Genomic DNA, 18,971 nt, shown 5'->3' with positions numbered 1-18,971 from the left:
TTGTGGGCTTTAACATGCTCAATTTTTTTTCGTTTTTAATTTGATTTAAAAAAATGTACCTCCTGCGCAGAAGTGGACTGCGCAGGATTCATTTAATTTAATTAATTTTTTTTAATTTAATTTAATATTTTTTTTAATTTTTTGTTTATTTATTTTTGTTTTTAAATGTACATAGTATTACGATAATGTGCATTGAATAGGTGGTTGAAGTCCTGCCAATTTTAGGTGTTCAGTACCTTGCCGTGGACATTTCGGCATGCTCATTGGGAAGAGTGGGGATTGAGCCGCCAACCCTCTTGTTGGAGAACAACCACTCTACTCACTAGGCCGCACCGCCGATTGTTGGAGAGAAGTTTATTTTGGACTGATGAGAAACAGACTTAAAATCGTAATGTCCATGTATTCCTGCACATTTGAGCCACTCATGTTGCCCTGCTGATGTGATGAAAAAAATACCTTCTGAGGGAAACATTCAAGTGGCTTTTAGTACATCGCTAACTGAACCAACAGTATGTAGCCAGACGCCTTTCAAGGATTTGAACAAGCTTAACTCAGCTATTCAAGTATTCAGACGTGATGTCATGAAGTTTACATTAACCAAGGGTTAGAACCATTACATATTTTTACATACACATGTAGGTAATGGACAAAGTATGTATTGAAAGGCACATAAGCACCTGCAACCCAACCACCTGAATGTAAACACTGGAAATCTGTCTTCACACATCTGACTGTAATGATGCATAGAATCATGTGCACAGCTCAGACTGCGACACAAACACGGGACTACACATTCGTCCTCTATGCCACATGAGGCCTGCTAGGCATGTGTCAGGTTTGGCAAGTTAAAGTATTTCAAACCGTTACCTTGGTATTCTTTACTCTTTATTACATATAGTCCACAGAAAGATAAAACATTTGGGAAAGCATCAAGAATGTTGGCAACAATCTTTTCCCTGCTCTCATTTATGTCTTTGTAACAAGTGGTGCTTAACTCAAATTGAAATATTTATTAATTCAATTTATTTTTTATCTGTGAGTTAAACAGTAATGGATGTACATTTGTTTAATGAAATAACCCAAAATAAATATCAAACAGGCAGTTTGATTAGAATGTTCACTTGGGGCGGGAGTTGCAAAACCTTGTGAAGTGGGAAAAATACAGAGTGCTTAATGTTATGAGACTTTAAATACAGTAGCTTAAAGAATTTCTTCGGCGTTCATCTGAAATTCTTCTAATTCAAGTACTTCATACACCACTACTGTCATGGATGGAGATTTTATTTACTAAACATAAAATTAAAGCTTTTATGAAAAATAAATAAATATGAGACGAAATGTCAAATTCAAGAACACGGAGTGGGGTAATGTTAGGAAGTAGGACTGGCAAACCAATAGCACTTCAAAAAGGTTTTATACATTTTGATTTTGTGTTCCTGTCGATCCTTGTGAGTTTAATTCTCACATCTTAATATGGCCGCTGCTGTTCAATTTTAAATACTTGCTGATTGATGCATTACGTCCTGGGCTTGAGTCATCAGACGGTACATTATATGATGTGTGTTCGTGATGGGTAGGGATGGGGGGGGGGGAAATATATTACAGCGCTGGAGAGGTGATGAAAAGGCGAGATGAGAAAAAAAAATAGTTTAGCTCGTAGACTTCAGCTTGGACCACGGGTTCGTGCCACGCACATCCAGAGGTGGGTTGTTGGCGAATATGTGGTTGCACAACTCTTCCAGTGGGGGTTCAGGATCCGTGGTGGCATACTGGGCAGCATCTTCTATTTCCTTCCTCACCGCTATATCAATCTCCTACAGACGCAACACACACGAGGCAGAGGATTATGGTTATATGTTTGTATTATGTAGTTGTGTTCTGTTATTAATATTATTGGCAATAGATTAAAAATGTCAGAGGGTTTGGTCCTTCCCCCCCCCCCAAAAAACAAAATGTATTTCCTACCTTGAGCTCCTCAATGCTGGCCATGTTGTTGCTAAGCATACGATCCTTCAGCAGAGATATGGGGTCGCTCTTACTGCGGACCTCCTGGATCTCCTCACGTGTGCGGTAGCTGAGAGGGCAGATGGGTGCAGGGATGTTGTAGGGATGCAATAATACAATTCTATTGTAACACACGTATTGGAAAATCTTCCAATAAAAACGTCACTTTTACTAACCACTTCTAATAGCACAAAGGGGGTTGATTTGAGGTTGTTGCAAAAACCATAGTAATCCCTGTAAGCCTATTGGAGTTTGAATTAATAGCATTACTTGGTAAAAATGTTGTTGTGATTAGTGATGCGTTTACATTTCTAATCACAACTATAAGCTGCTGCAGCGAACATCAATCTTAGTGTCAAAGTGTTTAGTCCAACCCTTAGCTGTGGTCAGGCACTGCAAGGCCACTACAAGGGGAAGGAGAATACATGAAGACTACTGTGGGACAGTGGCAGAAGCAAAAGGAAGCACAGTGCAGATACCGTCATATATACCGAGTATATAGATAAACAAGAGTGGAGGAGTCATTTTTACAGTAGTTTCCAGAGGCCCAGGTACAGTGATAATTTACCTGACGCCGGGATCACTCATACTGTGTCCATGATAGCGGTATGTCTGAAGCTCCATGATAATGGGACCCTGAGAAATGTATGACAAAAACATTCAAGCAGGGAAACAGGAATTGTTTGCCGCGTAGTGTGATTCAATATCTTTCACTTGCCTTTCCAGTTCTGCAGTGATCAGCGGCAAACCTGACTGCTTCCCGAACGCTCAAGACATCCATCCCATCCACCTGAATACAAAAAAAGTAATTGAATAACGAGGTGCCGTTTTCAGGGAATCCATTTCAGTAATTTATACTAAAGTACAGGCTGAACTTAGAAGAGTTCACAAGTCAGCCAAGGTCCAACAGTCCCCTTTAATTGAATACAGCTACACCAAACTCCAAGTTATCCGTTCCAAAAAATGTTCTTTTAAGATACAAGGTCATGTATTGTACAGTGACATCAAGAAGTATATAGACTAACTTTTCTCAATTTGGACCAATCTCCGTGCTACAGAAAAAGTGCATTAGTTGAGGAAAAGGTTCAAAGAAACGAGTGAGATCAGTACCCGGAGACCAGGGATGAACTCTCCTCTCTTGTAGTAGTCTGTGCTGGCTGCAGCTCGCTCCACTGACGTTCCCATACCGTACCGGTTGTTCTCACAGATGAAGATGAGGGGCAACTTCCACAGAGAGGCCATATTGTAGGTTTCAAAGATCTGACCCTGTAAAGTCAATGAAGGATATTTGTTTAACAAAGCATTGAAAGACAATTTGGTTTTTGAAGGTCCTGACGGTTCCCATTAGATGTACATAGCAGATCTGAAAAGCCTGCCGTTAGAACGGTTAGACAGTAACTTCTCTTAAAGTGTAAACATTTCTCCTTCTTATAGCTAACATTATGCCCCTGCGGTAAATGCGAACGTCTTCAGAGAGCATTCTGGGTTGGCTCAGTTAAAGGATGCCAATAAAATGAGTAGCAGCTGTGATTCTAAAGGAGACAAGCATATGCTACGTAGCTGGTTTAACTTTTCTGTCTTTGTTCAGTTTATTAGGGAAGTTGCTAGTAACCCTAACACTAATCTCTTCATGTTTACAATACCACAACTTTTAAACACATTCAAGTGTTACATCCACAGTGTATAGGTGCATGCATGGGCTCTTAATCCCAGCTACTGTCAACAATATAAGCAAGTTGGAACTTATGCATAGATTCAATGAAGTCTAATGTTGTATTAAACCTTCATCTTTGGAGAAAGACTGTTTCCTAATTTTGAATAAAGCTAGTATGAGTTTTCTGTGCCCTACCTGGTTGGCAGCACCATCACCATAGAGACAGACACACAACTCGTTGTTGCCCTGAAATTTGCAGGCCAGAGCTACACCAGCACCAAGGGGAACCTGAGGAGAATCAACATGTCTGCGGTGAGTTATATAAACCTTAAAATAGTAAACAGTGTATCACAAATTCTTTGGCTCAGTCGCAGCTTAGAACATATCAAGGATTCCTGTAAGCTGAGCATTTGGCTGAAGTTGGTTTCTTGCCATAATATTTCAAGCAGAGCTGAGGTATCCATGGCATCACTCACGCCAAATAAAGATTTGATGACTAGAGTTACATTACTTGAATTCCACTATTTCAACAATATGTCTAAACATTATCAAACAAGGCCCACTTATCCTACCTGTGTTCCCTAATACTTCAAACTGAGAAAATAATGGTAATTTTAGATTTGCGTTCACAGAACATTTGACTTAGTGGTTTTCTCTAATGCAATCTGATAATCACTGCTTTATGAATTAGCTTAAGAACTAGCTGAATTGTAGTCAAGAGACCAGAAAAAACAGTTGACATGTTTGTCATCAAACACTCTGCTAGTAGACTGTTAGGTACTGCTAGTAGTACCTGTGCTCCAACAATTCCATTTCCTCCATAGAAGTTTTTGCAGTACATGTGCATTGATCCTCCTTTGCCTTTTGCAATACCTCCTCTTCTGCCTGTACATTAAAAAACAAAATAAGCAATAATATGCAAAACTCAAAAATAATTGTCTCACGAATGAAAATGTCTCAGACTTTGTGTCAGCATTTCAGACTCACCGGTGAGCTCGGCCATGATCTCCTTTACTTTCCCTCCTCGGGTGTAAGTGTATCCATGGGCGCGGTAAGCAGTGATCAGGTGGTCAGACAAATTAATGGATGCTTCAATACCGACGGCACAAGCTTCCTACAGGGAGAAAACCAACAAACAGCTTGACTTGTCTGTGTGTTAATTGCTGCATGTTCTTGTTTGATAATATGATGGAATGTTCGAATTTCAAATAAAGTGACAACCAAACTGCGAGCTATTAAATGTGTTGCATTTATGTAGACTTTTCTTTTTAATAATCTTGCTGAGTCATCACATCTCATGCTGCCCAACATAAGACATTGCTCTAAAACTGGAAGGAAAGTCTCCATACAATTTGTTGAATGAATTGGAACAAAAAATATGGTGGACTCTACCTGTCCATCATACAAGTGGCAAAACCCTCTGATGATCTTCTGCTTATAGAGCTGATCTGCCTTCAGCTCCATGCGCCTGATGGTCTGCATGGTGCGGTAGTACTGCAGACCCTCATCTCGGGTCATAACCACCTCAGTGGCTGGAGCCTCATCCAGCTTGTGCACATCACATTTCTAGAGAAGAGGAAAAAACATAATAATTCACAGCACAATCTCACATTTGCATTGATCAGTTTAGTGCAAAAATACCACTTACCTTCACTTCGAAGGTAGCCTGGGTTGTGAAGTCAGCATATGTGCGTGCTGAAACGACCGCCGCAGCTCCCTGACATGAGAGAAGAGGATTTAAAAATATCATAGAGATAAAAAAAATAAAAAATTGCCAATCCTAAAATCAATCATCATTTCTAAGTTTTCTAGTAAACAAAATAAGGTAACAATTTCATATATGAAATATTGTCTTAAAAGAAACTTTCCAAAGTGTTATTATATCTTCGAACAATGAGTAAATATAATCATTTGATGGTAGCTTTCAGTACCTGACACTTTTTGTATATAACTAATGTGCATTTTCAACTTCAGTGCATGTCACACACCTAACTGTATTTCAAAATGATCTAACGACATATAACAATCTGAATATTTTTGAAATAATAGCACTATGAATAAAGAAAAGACCTTTCCTATTTTGTTTTCTTCACAATAGACAAACATCTTGTCACTGTCTACAGCTCATATTTATCATTGAGATGAAGTCTAAAATTATTATTTAAATTAAACTTTATTTAGCCACACTTTCGTAGGACATTTCAGGGACTCCTCAAAGAGCTTCCAGCTGGTATGTGTCCTTAATGATAACAGCGCACTTGTCTACAAAATGCAAAACAAAGAAATAAACTCAGGGAAGTTTAGGGAACACTTAACACGAGAGCAGTTTTTATTTTCATTAAGAAAAACACTAGAGCTGTCAGAAGGATTTTACGCCCAGTTTTCGCTGTTAGCCAAACAAGCTACCATCCGGCCTCACAAGGTCAGGACAGCGGCGGCTGTCACGTCGCATGTAAACCCCGGAGGTTTTAGTTCCACGCTGTCATGCCGAGTTTGAATGTGACGGCTTCAAATGTGTGTACTTACATTCCTGGAAGCGCAGGCTCGCAGCACATTGGAGATGTTGGTCAGCATCTTTCCTGGACTCACTAGCTCACAGCAGCAGCACTTCTGTCCTTAGGTTCCGCACTTCCGCTTCCGCTCACTCTTCCTCTCTGTCCTCAACTCCTGCAGGAAACAGCTCTGCTGCCCCCTTCTTCTCTGGTCTTTGGTTCTAATAGACCAGCATGACCGAGAGAGCAGGTGAAAGTCATGCATAGATACATAAATACAATAAAATAAAATAAGTCTAAAATAGACCTAATAGTATAGGAAGTAGGTCATGTCAAGACTACAACTACTATAATACTACTACAAATAATAATAGGTTATATTATTAACACAATTTTATCCATCTTGTGTACTTGCCTGTCCTCATAACTCTATATATGTGTATACATTTATCCTACGTTAATTTCAATATATTCTTATACAAATATGCAATGTTTTCTCTACACTTGTCTTCTCTTCTCTTCTCTTTTCTTCTTGTCTCGTCTCGTCTCTTCTTGTCTCTTCTCTTCTCTATCCCATCTTATGTGGTAGACCATGTTGTGTATAGCTCAGGCTGCAGGCCTATATCTGACATCATTGACCACATTTGGAGTTTGGGCCTGGGTGTGCAGCAGGAGACATAATGTATGAATATGCATCATCGTGTAATGATCTAATGTGCCACTACACTTTACTCAAGTGTTCTCTACAGGTAATACTGCATCTGTAATGATGCATCTCTCTTCTCTTCTCTTCTCTTCTCTTCTCTTCTCTTCTCTTCTCTTCTCTTCTCTTCTCTTCTCTTCTCTTCTCTTCTCTTCTCTTCTCTTCTCTTATGGGAGACCATGCTGTGTATAACCGTATAACCCAGTCAGCAGTATAGGCCTACATCTGACTCCTCTCATCATTGGCTGCCGTGTGTGCAGCAGAGAGGGGACCTCCTCCATTTACCGGTATAATGTGTGAATAGCCTGTATATGTGGGCGGGATTTACGCAGCGACGCACGGTAGTAAACTGGATTGTGTGCGCGCACCAGCATCATCATCATCATCATCATCATCATCATCCGCTTCAGTCTGAGCAGCATCTCTCTCCCGCATCCAAACCAAACCCTCCTGTGCTGCTCCCCATCCTCAGCCTCCACAATGACCTCCAGTCTGCTCAGCTGAATGCGGTGCTGCTGCTGCGGCTGCTCTCACTGGTGCTGCTGCGGTGCTGCTGGAGGAGGAGAGACGCGGACCCCGGTGGTGCAGCTGCGCATCGGCACCACTGCAGAGCCGAGGGTGACTGACCATATCGCGGCTATTCTTTATCGGGACCATGGCGAAAACAGTTCCGTCATCCAGCGCAGCAGCAGGTAAGAGCTACGCACGTTCACCATCACACCGGACGGGCTCGTTGTTGTTTTGATTGCGATTTGAGGCAGACGCCAATGACGCAATTGACATTTGCACTGCTGGTTGCGCATGCAGCGATGATCCGGCGACCACTGTGATTTTTTTGATTCCTTATTCGCTGAATAAAACTGTGCAGGTTGTTGTGATTCACATGCTGCAGGATGCATGGTCAAAGATACACAGAGAGATTTTTTATTATTATTCGTATCAAATAAACCCTCATCACAGGCCTAATGGAGAGAAAGTGAGCATGGGCTGCATGTATCTCCTGTTATGGTTTTAACTGCACTTTCTCTGCCTACATAGGGCTACTTTAACTGAAAAGGAAAATCAGGCAATCAGTGTATTATGTGTTTTCTTTTGTCTGATAACGTGACTGACTAGGAAAAAAAGGGGGGTTAAGAGGGTGTAGAGACTGTACTGCTACGTGTGGCACAGGAGGACAGACCCATGGATTATACTGAATTTAAAAGCATCATTGTTTGGTGACTCTGTGGGATGCAGACTGGGGTCATTCACTTTGCAGACCAGGATAAGATTAAATTTTCACTCTGCTATTTGAATTTCACCCTGACCGGAGAGAAGGACAAATCAAATGGGATACAAGAGCGTGAAGGAGAACACATAATGTACTGGGAAAGATTTGACTGCGTGTTAGAAACCCTCCAGGTCTATTTCACTGAGACAAATGATGAAACCAAGATGCTCAACTCCACCTCAAAGACATAAATCGCACCCTGCATCATTCCAGTGAAAGACCGTGGCCACGGAAAAGATCAATAAAACATTATATTATGGAAAATGATGAATGTCACAATGTTAAGCATGACTGAGGAGTGCAGGATGTTTATATGAGTTAGTTAAGTTCAGGTCAAAGTGAGCAGAGTCAAACAAAGCAGCAGCAGCAGCAGTTCTTCTCCTGGCTTCCTTGTTTAAGTGGGAGTCATGGTTGTCTGCCAGGTTTCACTACACAATAAAAGCCTAGACTGACACGAGAGTAATTCACCCGACCAAGTCAAGCGGCTGTTGGCAGTTTATCCTGAAGTGCACGCACTGATTCAGGGAAATTGTAGAATTAATTAACGATTTGAACTCTCTTTTATTGCGGCTGTATAGTTGTTGGGAACCAATTCTCATCATTCAATATCTTTATTACATCATAGTTTATCTAATATTTTATATATATTGTTACTTTATCTGCTTATTATTAGTATTCTGCATAAAATATGGTTATGTACTTTCAATCCATCTATATTAGACTTATTGAAATGTTTGTGTTAAGGTGATGTCACATGCAGCTCCCTCCCTCATCTACATATGGATGGATGGATAATAGATAGATAGATAGATAGATAGATAGATAGATAGATAGATAGATAGATAGATAGATAGATAGATAGATAGATAGATAGATAGATAGATAGATAGATAGATAGATAGATAGATAGATAGATAGACACTTTATTGATCCCAAAGGAAATTTCGGACCCTTCAACACATCTGCAACACACACAATGCGACTGTATCTACACCAGCAAAGTTATCCATTTATAATATCGATGTACTAAATAATTTGCACTGATCTAAACCCAGTTTTCTTATTTCTGCTTATTTGTTTTGTGTCCTGTTTAGGTGAAAAGATGGCACCGCCGTCCATCACTCTACTTCCTGAAAAGAGATCTCCGACAAATTGTCACAGCTCTCCAGCCCGAACAGGGAAAACGAGTGAGTAATCCTCACACAACTCACACTTTCCTTCCATTATCTGGGTGAAAATCATTTGTTATATATATCCTGCTTGCATATTGCCAAATATGAGTCTACAGAGGAGTACATATCAGAATAATGCGTCTCACAGTGAACGTATGTGGAGCAACTGTCTCATCAAGGACAGTCTTCAGCCCTCTCCTGCGTATTGCTGCAGTTTGCCCTTGGCAGGAGGGCACTTTGCAACATAATTCACTTGAGACAGAGTGCAGGATATATTTCCCTCTGGTGGTATTAAAGCATCACTGCAGCTCAGTAATGTGACACTGATATTATGCATCTTTGGACAAAAAGCTGTGTGTGCTCTCTCATTCTTCTGTCATGGTGACCTCAGCTCCATCTAACACAGAGAAAAAGCCACTGATAAATGGACACGCGTCTCCTTCGCACTTAGCAGCAAACCATGCAGGTAAACATAGTAAGTCTCACTGTTTGCTTTCTTTTAAATCTACTTTTCTCTGTCCTTTAATTCTGAGTGCATCGCCAGTGTCTGTTATTTTGCTCTGTGACGTCTTCGATCTTCTTTCAGCAGTGGAGGGTTACATGAAGACGGACGACAGGATGCGATTGGTCAAAGAGAGACGTGAGGAGAAGGAGAGAAGCCTGGGTGGGTGATGTCCCGGTTTTGTTTGGCACTAGTGAAACCACAAAGGCTGATTTTATGAACTGAGACGCTCTGAAATGCCTGTAGGTTTCTGTTCCCGTGCAGTTTCCCTCCAAACTTTATCGGCTGGACAGTTTAATTGGCTGCAGAGGGGCTTTTCTAACCAATAGAGTATTCATTTTGAGTTCACTGACTTTGATGTGCGCTGTCACCTCAGAGGATGTGGCAGTGTCACAGAATAGTGGACAAAAGTAGGTCTCACACTTGCCCTTCATCCTCTAGCTATTGAATTTGCCTCATGGTGACAAGGATTTCTATCTTCTTGATTCAGAGTGTGGGCTGACAGACAGATTCAAATTCATTGTAACAAGTTCACATGAAAATCTAATATTGTTTGGGTGAATGTGCAGTTACAGGGAAAATAATTGAAAAGAAATTCATTTTTTTCTTTGTCTTGTCTATTTCAGCTGCCAGGGAGCAGCTGATGAGGGAGAAGGATCGCAGAGCTCGGCTGCACCACGAGCGCACAGTGGAGGAGCGCTGGAGGAGGCTGGATGAGCAGAGGCAGCGAGAGGAGCTCCGCAGGGCTGCAGTGGAGGAAAAGAGGAGGCAGCAGCTCGAGGAAGAGAGGGTCAGCTGGATAAACCACTCTGTGGTTGTTTCTGTGCAACTCCAGTCATCTGTGCTGGTTTCAGGTTTAGACAATCATTGTACAAGAGTTGTGGAGGACACAAAGATTTCTTGATGTTCCTCTATATTTAGATCAAATTCTAACACACATGAGTTTTAGATAGGACAGTAGTCTAGGGAGGCCCAGTGATGGTTCACGTCCTGGTTCACGTTCCTTCTGAGTCACAGTCCCGTTGTCTTTGAGGCTTTACAAATGGAGCGAATGCATGGACATATCACGTGGGACTGTGATAGACTCTATATATTATAGTACAAAAAAAAGTCTATGCCCCTAATGACAGGACAGTGTTTGAATGCAAGTCGGCTCTGCTGTGTTGCCTTCAGGAGCGGTTGGAGGCCCTGATGAAACGTTCCTTCGAGCGAAGCCTTCTGCTGGAGCAGAGGACCAAACGCTGGAGCAGGGGCTGCCCTTCAGGAGCAGGTGAGCACAGAGAATATAGTGATTACATACAAGGCAGATGAGTTTTATATAAATGTGAATTGAGTGGAACAGCTGGAAATGGAAGACCTTTTTTTTTTGGTTCTTTTCTTCAGAGGGATGGTATTTTATTGTATTCTGTGAGATACCATTACACAAAGAGAGTGTGAGAGAGAGAGAGAGAGAGAGAGAGAGAGAGAGAGAGAGAGAGAGAGACAGAGAGAGAGAGAGAGAGAGAGAGAGAGAGAGAGAGAGAGAGAGAGAGAGAGAGAGAGAGAGAGAGAGAGAGTTTGTGTGTGTAAACGAGAGCCTGTCCTTTGGCCTGATTACTGCTGATGGCATCGTGGCTGCTGAAGTACACGCATGAGCAGAGATGTGTTTCTGTTTCCTACAGACCCAGGACAGAGTTACATATCTGTGCTGTTATCTCTTCAAAACACAACAGTGCATCTCTGTGTGTGGCACGTTTTCTAAAACATCCACATTGTGGCTTTCAACCAGACAAAAAAAATATGACTCACAGTTGATCACGACATCTCTGCTGGTGTGTTAACTCCCATCCAGGTGTGTGCAGCTGGATGAGGAACTGCTCAAACAAACTGTTCATAATGCTCTGTCTGCTCTGCTCCGCCTGCTGCCTATAGGTGACAGTGAGAATGCACCACTCCCTTTCTCTGCTGCCTCCGCCTTTTCCCATGGCATTGCCTCCCCCCTTCCTGCTGTCAGCGAATCTGGTAACGTTGAGTCCCTGCCCCATGACCTATCTGCCCCCATGTTCATCCAACAGTTACCATGCTTGTGTTGTGTTTGCCTTTGGGCAGAGCTGAAATTCAAACTTAAAGGTTCAGTGTGTAGAATTTGGTGACATCTAGTGGTGAAGTTGCATGTTGCAGCTGAATAGCCATCGTTCAGCTTTCCATTTGAAAACATGAGAGAGAACCTGTGGTAGCCCTCAGTTGTAATAAAAACTCAAAAGGAGTTTTGTTTGCCCGGTTTGGACGACAAAAAACATGGCAGCCTCTGTAGAAAGGACCTGCTCCAGATTTAAATATAAAGTATTTTAACAAAAGCCCATATTCTAGGGAACAAAAAACTAAAATGTAATTCAGATGAAACACACTATTGAAAACATCGCTAGGATAATTTTATATTAAATTTCTGCCAATAGATCTGTTTTACCTAAATCTTACACACTGGACCTTTAAACCAAAGGCAAATGTGTTTTCCGCGTGCATGTTCAGCTGCTTTTTTGTTGGAAATGTTTGTGTTTTTGTGTGATATATTGTAAGCTTGCAAGTAAACTGTATGTGCTGCAGGTTTAATTGTGTTTGCTGTGCTTGTTATTTGCTGCAATGGCCTTTATCTTTCAGCTACTGGCGAAAAAAGACTGGATTTATATAGATTATACGGACATATGTCCTATATTTGTCCTAAAATATTGATTTAAAATGATCTAAGCAAAGTTTCAGACAAAACCAAGCCATAATATTTCCTTCTGCATAATGTTGTGGCAGCTCTTTCCTCTCTGCAGAACAGCTTCTCATGGACCACCATGCAGAAAAGATCAATAAAAAACATGCATCAGCTTTTTCACAGACTATATCTTGCTGCTGGAAACTTATTTTCCCTCAGCCCAGTATTCCTATGTGGCATGTTTGTTTAAGTAAACACGTACTTTCAGTATGTTCAACTCTCTGTTAAATTTCCCCAGAGGTCAACACTCTGGATTAGTTGCCCCAGATTAGTAACATCTCAGTAATTACACACAGGCTAAAGGACACTGGATAAAATGACTAGAACATCTCAATGAACTCTTCCACAAGGGATATTATTTTAACAGAGTGTAGATGTGTGGGCAGGATCTGTGTCATTTTTGTGTTTTTGATGCCTCGAGATTAACGTTTCAAAATGAAAGCAGCTAAGTGCTGTTGACTCCGGATTCCTGGAGCAGACAGTTTTGGAGAATGATCGCAAATGACCTAGAATAAAAATACATGCACTAAAAATAGAAGCTGACACCGTCATCCCACTGAGATGGCCTTGCTCTTTAGAGATTACTCTTCACAGATGTGACAGATGGGCCAGAAGTTACAAGAGGTGCCAAAAAAAACCGCTTCCTGTGTTGTACGTGTTTAGGACCTTTGCTTTTGTGATTGTGCACAAGGTCTGTGTGTTTTCATTTGCTGTCGTTGTTTTGGCGGCGTGAGACCATGTTTGGGACTGGGTGTGACATTATTGCTCAAAGCGACTCGGCTGGCATGTGTGTGCATGCATCGTACTGCACAGCAGTGAACACATACAGGGATTACATTTTAAAAAACTGGCTTAACTGGGGCATCAACACTCTCTGTTGGCTGAGTCAGTCAGGGTTCAGTATCCTTGAAACAAGATCTTCTCTAACGGGGAGAAATCAATGACTCAACACTAATGTCTCCCTCCACATGTGTTTGTCAGCTGCAGAAAGGTCACTCTGCATTTTAGCAAAATAAGTTAAATTCTTAGTGATAAATAATGAGCGAGGCTGTGAAATAATTTCATTTCATACATTCGAGCTGTTAGTCTGCAGCTTTTCTGCCAAAAGAGAAACCTTGATACCTGCATCACTATGAGATTTCTACCTGAAGTCAAAGATTGCGGTTTAAGCTGCAACAGAGCCTCATTTTAATCCTCATATTAATTAGTATCGCAGCATCATTGCTGCCAGCTGCAGAATCGAGTCTGCCTCCTCCAGTTGAATGCAGCACACACTGTCCAGACCCCCTCCCCCCCGCCCTGGTTATATTTCATTATTAGTATCCTTTTGTCATTTGCCATCCACTATCATTTGGTTTGAAAAGACCTGCGTTTGTCATCATGCAGCACCCTGCAGTCCTCACAGGTCGCCTTTCTGCAGCTCGCTGAACCCTGCAGATCACAACAGGGCTGGACTTCTGGGAGGCTCACAGTCCACCCCCAATACCCCCAAGGTCAGTCCTTACATGCTTTATGTGCTAACGCAGCATCAAACACTTACTGCAGGATCTCACAGCTTAAATGACTCACTGAACAACTTGCAGAAAGAGCGGCTGCGCAGAGAGAGAAGAACCGCATCCCCAGGTTGTGGATCGCCTCTGAGAAGACCTGACTCTCCGGCTACGTCCAAGTGAGATTATTTTCTTTGTTGTTGATTTGAATGTCTAGCAATCCCACATGGCAACATTTTTTGCCCTCACTGCAACATTGTTATCCAGGTCTGCTTCTGTTTGTCAGAAGCCATAGAAATATCACATGTCAACCAAAGGTGCAAGGCCCAAAATGTTGTGCTATTTGGGCCATATTCACCATTGACCACATGGGCCACTTGAGGTTCAAATCAGATTAAACCTTACCTAGAGCACAGCATGTTTGCCAAAAAGCGCACAAATCTGTTTTGGGATATTTGGGCCACATTAGCTGGACCACTTAGATCTATGCCAAGTGCTGCATCATTGCCTGAAGTGGCCCATGTCTGTATGTGATCTGGGATTGCAGTGGTCAGCTGCAACTATTAACCTTGTTTTTTCTTTTTCGGTTATAAAACTTAATTCTTAAGCCAAAAATCTCTATCTGTGCGCAGGCTGGCATCTAAGATCCGTGCCCAGTCTCCGGGCAACGGGCATCAGTACCATAACTCCCCTACAAGACATCGTCCGAACATGTCAAGTGATGACAAGAAAGCAGAAAACAAGAAGGTGGCAAAACATGGTGAAAGATCCAAAGCTGAGACAGCGTTGAAAAAGAATACGGACACAAAGGGCTCTAATCCGTCTTTGCAAGCTGAGAAGACTGTGGCGAACACTGAAGTCCCTAAAACAAGATCCTCTAAGGCTGAAACGTCTGATAAGCGCCTCCGAGGCGACACACCGGACAGAATTCAGTCGCCTGACAGAAGGGACCACTCGTCTCCCAAAGTGGATTCCTCAGAGAAGAAGACACAGAGCAATGTCCAGGAGGGAGACAAGAAAAAAGGTGATTTGTCAAGTTTTATTTTTTATTTCATCACTCAGTTTTAATACATTTAGATGATTCTTACACCAGCCTGTCTATGTGTGACAGAAGCAGCATCATGCATGGGGAAGGGGGCAGCTGGCACTACAAACGCAGAGGAGGCTACCAGGGTGCTGGCAGAGCGGAGGCGTCAGGCTCGAGCTCAGAAGGAACTGGACGAGAAACAACGGGAACAGGAGGAAGAAAAGAGGTGAGGTCATTGATTTGTGGATTAAAGAGAGCATGGGTCATTCGTTATAATGTGTGTAATGAGTCTGTGTACCTGCCGATCAGACTGCAGGAGCAGGAGCAGCTAAGAAAGCAACTGGAACAGGAGCAGCGACGTCAGCAAGAAGTGAAGGCTCAACAAGCGAAGGAGAAGAAGAAAAATGAGGAAGATGTTCAGAGACTGAAAGAAAAAGAAGACAATGAAAAGAAGGAGGAGCAGGACAAGGAGCATAATGACGAGATGGATAAAGAGGTTAGAGACCTTTTAAAAGAGGCTACGAACCTAAAGGTGTATCTCAGACTCATAGATCCATATCAGTATAAAGCTAAAATGAATTACTAAATTACAAATATTTAATGCAATATCACATTTTACAAGTCAGCTACACAGTGATTATAAATGTTTGTCGTCTCGGTTAAGTGCCATATGAACACGCTTTTTGAGTAGGTTAATCGAAACATAAAAGTTATGCATGAAGTTACTCAGCAGAGCATGAAAGATGGGGGGGACATTGCATGCCATTAACATCGCAAGCCACCTGAGGCTTTTTCAGTTTTGCATAACCATAGCTGCACCACAATTGCAGTGTGTATAATCATATACAGTTGGCTCTAACATCATCTACGCATAGAACATTGGTTTGCCAACATGTTGAGTTGTACATAAAGTTTTGCAGCACAGACACTGCACATCATCGTCATTGCATAAATCGCTTGATGTGACCCAGATATCTTACTTTGTTCACTAAGCCAATGCTGGTTTTGCCCTAATGAATTTCGATTTTTGGGGTTAATTCTTGTGACTTTCATGTGAAGTTCTGTCTCACAGTTTGTAAAACCTATAAATAGATTTCGTCTTGATTTTAACAGAAAGAAAAGGTCAAAGTCCTGGCTCAGGAGGAGGCAGAGCGTCAGCGGCTGGAAAGAGAACTACTGGCGCAACAAGAAGAGGAGGAGAGGCAACTGAGAAAAAAGGTTATTAAACCTCCCAGAGAGGACAGTCCAAGCTCTCACTGCCAGCTGACTGCATGTAACAAATACAAATATAAAACTCCCTTTAAGGTTCACATTGTGATTATGTGTTGATGTTTTTTTTTGCAGAGAATTGAGGAGATCATGAAGAGAACTAGGAAGGGTGAAGCTGACTTTAAGGTACTGTAAGAGACACCCTCTGCTCTCGTACAGTAAACCTGCTGCCTTTAAGCACCTGCTCATCGCGCGATTGAGATTTCCTTTTCAAATTGTATTTATGAAAAACTTTGACTTTCTGTTGTTATAACCTTTATTAAATTATATTGTTTGTGATACTTTGGTTTTTGTGGCTTATTACAACAAATAATGAATCGATTGTCTCTCCTGTGCACTGAATCAAAAGGAGGAGCAGATGGAGACGAAGTCTGTCTCAGGTTAGTATGTCCTTCAATCGCCCCGCGATGATTTTAGTTTGGCTTCTTGTGCTCACTCCATGACTCGCTTTATGCCTTGCAGCTGTAAAAATGCAAACAGGGCATGTGCGGTTTGTGATCAGATGCATTTATCAGCTTGTTTTAAGCATGTGCGGCATAGATCTACATCTTTATGAGTTGGCTTGGGTGAAATCTCGGAGACACAGAAGCCCACATATTATTTCCCTGCAGTCTTGCATTTTTGTTTTATTTTGTAATTCATTCTGATGCTTCTGCTTTGGCTATTCAGAAGAATGAACAGCAGTGATCCTTCTATCACTACATGTGCTTATGTTGGCCGAGCAGATTTGTGCATATTGTTATATAGTTTGTGTATTGGGTTTGGGGTTACACAGCAGTTTCTGGAAAATGGACCAGAAGCCAAGGACAATAAACCTGGTGCTGACAGAGAACCTTTTACTGCAGAGCAGTGCTGTGGAGGCTTGATTGTGAATTAGCAACACTTGAAAATGACCTTGAGATAAATATCCAGTCTCTATAGGGGATGGCTCTTTACAGTGTGAGTCAACACTTTACTTGAGCTGTCCTGTGATAATAATCTATACATTTGGGTTTTACAGTTCAAAAGATGATCAGTTTTTTTACTTATGAAATTCAGTTTATTTTAACTGGACAGTCCAAATAAAGTGAACCCCACTGTGATTTTATTTTCATTCTCCACAGGGGATAAAAAGACTGTTCAAACGAATGCTCAGGTGAAGGAGCAAGCGTCCAAAAATGTTGAGTTTCAGGTAAAAGAGCCGGTCACAGTCCAGGTCAACTCGAAGGAATGTGCCCTGGTGAGGAAAGAATCATCAGCAGCAGCAGCACAGATGGACAATCAGAAGAGTTTACAAGCAAAAAACAACACTCTTCATGTAACACCAACGCACAGTGTTCCCGAGAAGAGACCGGACACCAAACAAACCAGTGACGAGCACGACAGGCGACCTAGCAAGGAACGCAAGGCCTGTGATGGGAAGCAGCAGAGAAGAGAAGCGGGAATAAATGCGAACGAGCAGCGCGTAGAAAATGCAAAAGCCACAGACCAAATAAACAAAGAGCCAACAAAGCTGAGAGCAGATGCCAAAGCCAGCGTAAAGCAGGGGGGGTTGATGAATGGAGCACTGAAGGGTAGTGGAAGTGCCTTGTCGAGTAGCCGTCAAAATGCTGAGGGAAGCAAACAACAAAGCCTGCGTGTGTCAGCTGCAGAGGGAAACCATAACAGAGGGTCCCAGGTGGTGGCTATTAGAGCCTCGGTGACTCCCCCGCTGGTCAGACGCCTGTTGCCGGCGATCATCAAGCTGGAGCCGTTGGATGTGAAGGGGAAGGGGTCATGTGATGAGGTGCAGTCCATGGACGTCAGGTGAGTCGTCTGGAGTGGGCAAAGCTATTCTGGTGAGCTGACTTTGAATATCAGTATTATTTAACCACCTCACATGAAATGCACCATTGAGTCAGTGTCAAATCTAAAGATATTACATGTCATTCATTTGATTTATTTCAGCCCAGCTTCTAAGGAAGAACTGATTTCAATCCCAGTGTTCTCACCGGTCATCGAGATCCAGCACAGTGGTCTGAGTAACAGGCGCGCTCTCGAAGACCTGATGGATCTGACCGACGGCGTCCCCTTTCCCAAACTGACCTCTGAGAACAACATGGGCGACTGTAACAAGAACCTCATTGAGGGCGTCGTTAGTCCAATGTCAGACTCAAAGCTCATTGGGATGTCGCCTTCGTCATCGAATAAACTTAGCATCCAGTAGTCCATCTCTCTCTCTCTCTTCCTCTGTTGCTTGCCTTCCCTCTCTCTCTCTCTCTCCCCACACGTGCATACACTCAAAGGGTGTCACATTTTGAGCATGTGCCCCTGTGTTGCTACATTTATGGGAATAGAGCCATAGATATTGAATTAAAGATATATATAATTCATGACTTGCAGTATAAACAAAAGATCTCCTGTAATCTAATCTCATAGCAAACTAGAATGGCACTCTGTAGAGTTCAAACCTCCGCCAAGGCCCAACAGTCCCCTTATGAAATCACATTTAAATTAACTTTTTATTCGATGTTGATTTTTTCCCGTTAAGATCCATAAATAATTCTTTAAGAAATCAAGGAAAAGGTGGAAAACCCACAATGTGAACAATTAAACCCTGGGTCTGCCTTTTTGTCAGAATCCTGGCCAAAATGTAAAGGTCTCTTTCCTGACCCATACCACATCTTTCA

General features: G+C 42.0%; 2 protein-coding genes across 2 annotated transcripts; one reads left to right on the top strand and one right to left on the bottom strand.

Annotated features, from left to right (window-relative positions):
• Window positions 1-872: 872 nt before the first annotated feature.
• Window positions 873-6,298, bottom strand: pdha1a (pyruvate dehydrogenase E1 subunit alpha 1a). The gene is made up of 11 exons (XM_061085452.1): window positions 6,185-6,298; window positions 5,307-5,375; window positions 5,051-5,224; window positions 4,646-4,772; window positions 4,452-4,543; window positions 3,854-3,946; window positions 3,115-3,270; window positions 2,723-2,794; window positions 2,573-2,640; window positions 1,966-2,074; window positions 873-1,814 (listed from the first exon to the last, which is right to left on the bottom strand). The coding sequence occupies exons 1-11, from the start codon at window positions 6,230-6,232 to the stop codon at window positions 1,650-1,652; spliced, it is 1,173 nt and encodes a 390-aa protein (XP_060941435.1). The 5' UTR covers window positions 6,233-6,298; the 3' UTR covers window positions 873-1,649.
• A 1,210-nt stretch (window positions 6,299-7,508) lies between these two features.
• Window positions 7,509-18,508, top strand: map7d2a (MAP7 domain containing 2a). Its single transcript, XM_061085314.1, has 16 exons — window positions 7,509-7,545; window positions 9,218-9,310; window positions 9,687-9,770; window positions 9,882-9,959; window positions 10,424-10,587; window positions 10,971-11,067; window positions 11,709-11,798; window positions 13,924-14,030; window positions 14,121-14,206; window positions 14,660-15,051; window positions 15,139-15,280; window positions 15,364-15,550; window positions 16,168-16,272; window positions 16,399-16,456; window positions 17,427-18,108; window positions 18,250-18,508. The coding sequence occupies exons 1-16, from the start codon at window positions 7,509-7,511 to the stop codon at window positions 18,506-18,508; spliced, it is 2,661 nt and encodes an 886-aa protein (XP_060941297.1).
• Window positions 18,509-18,971: the final 463 nt, after the last annotated feature.

Source organism: Limanda limanda, chromosome 14 (assembly GCF_963576545.1).
Source record: "Limanda limanda chromosome 14, fLimLim1.1, whole genome shotgun sequence".
Lineage (NCBI taxonomy): Eukaryota > Metazoa > Chordata > Actinopteri > Pleuronectiformes > Pleuronectidae > Limanda > Limanda limanda.
The sequence above is the reverse complement of the archived record's forward strand: the minus strand, read 5'-3'. Positions and strand labels throughout refer to the sequence as shown.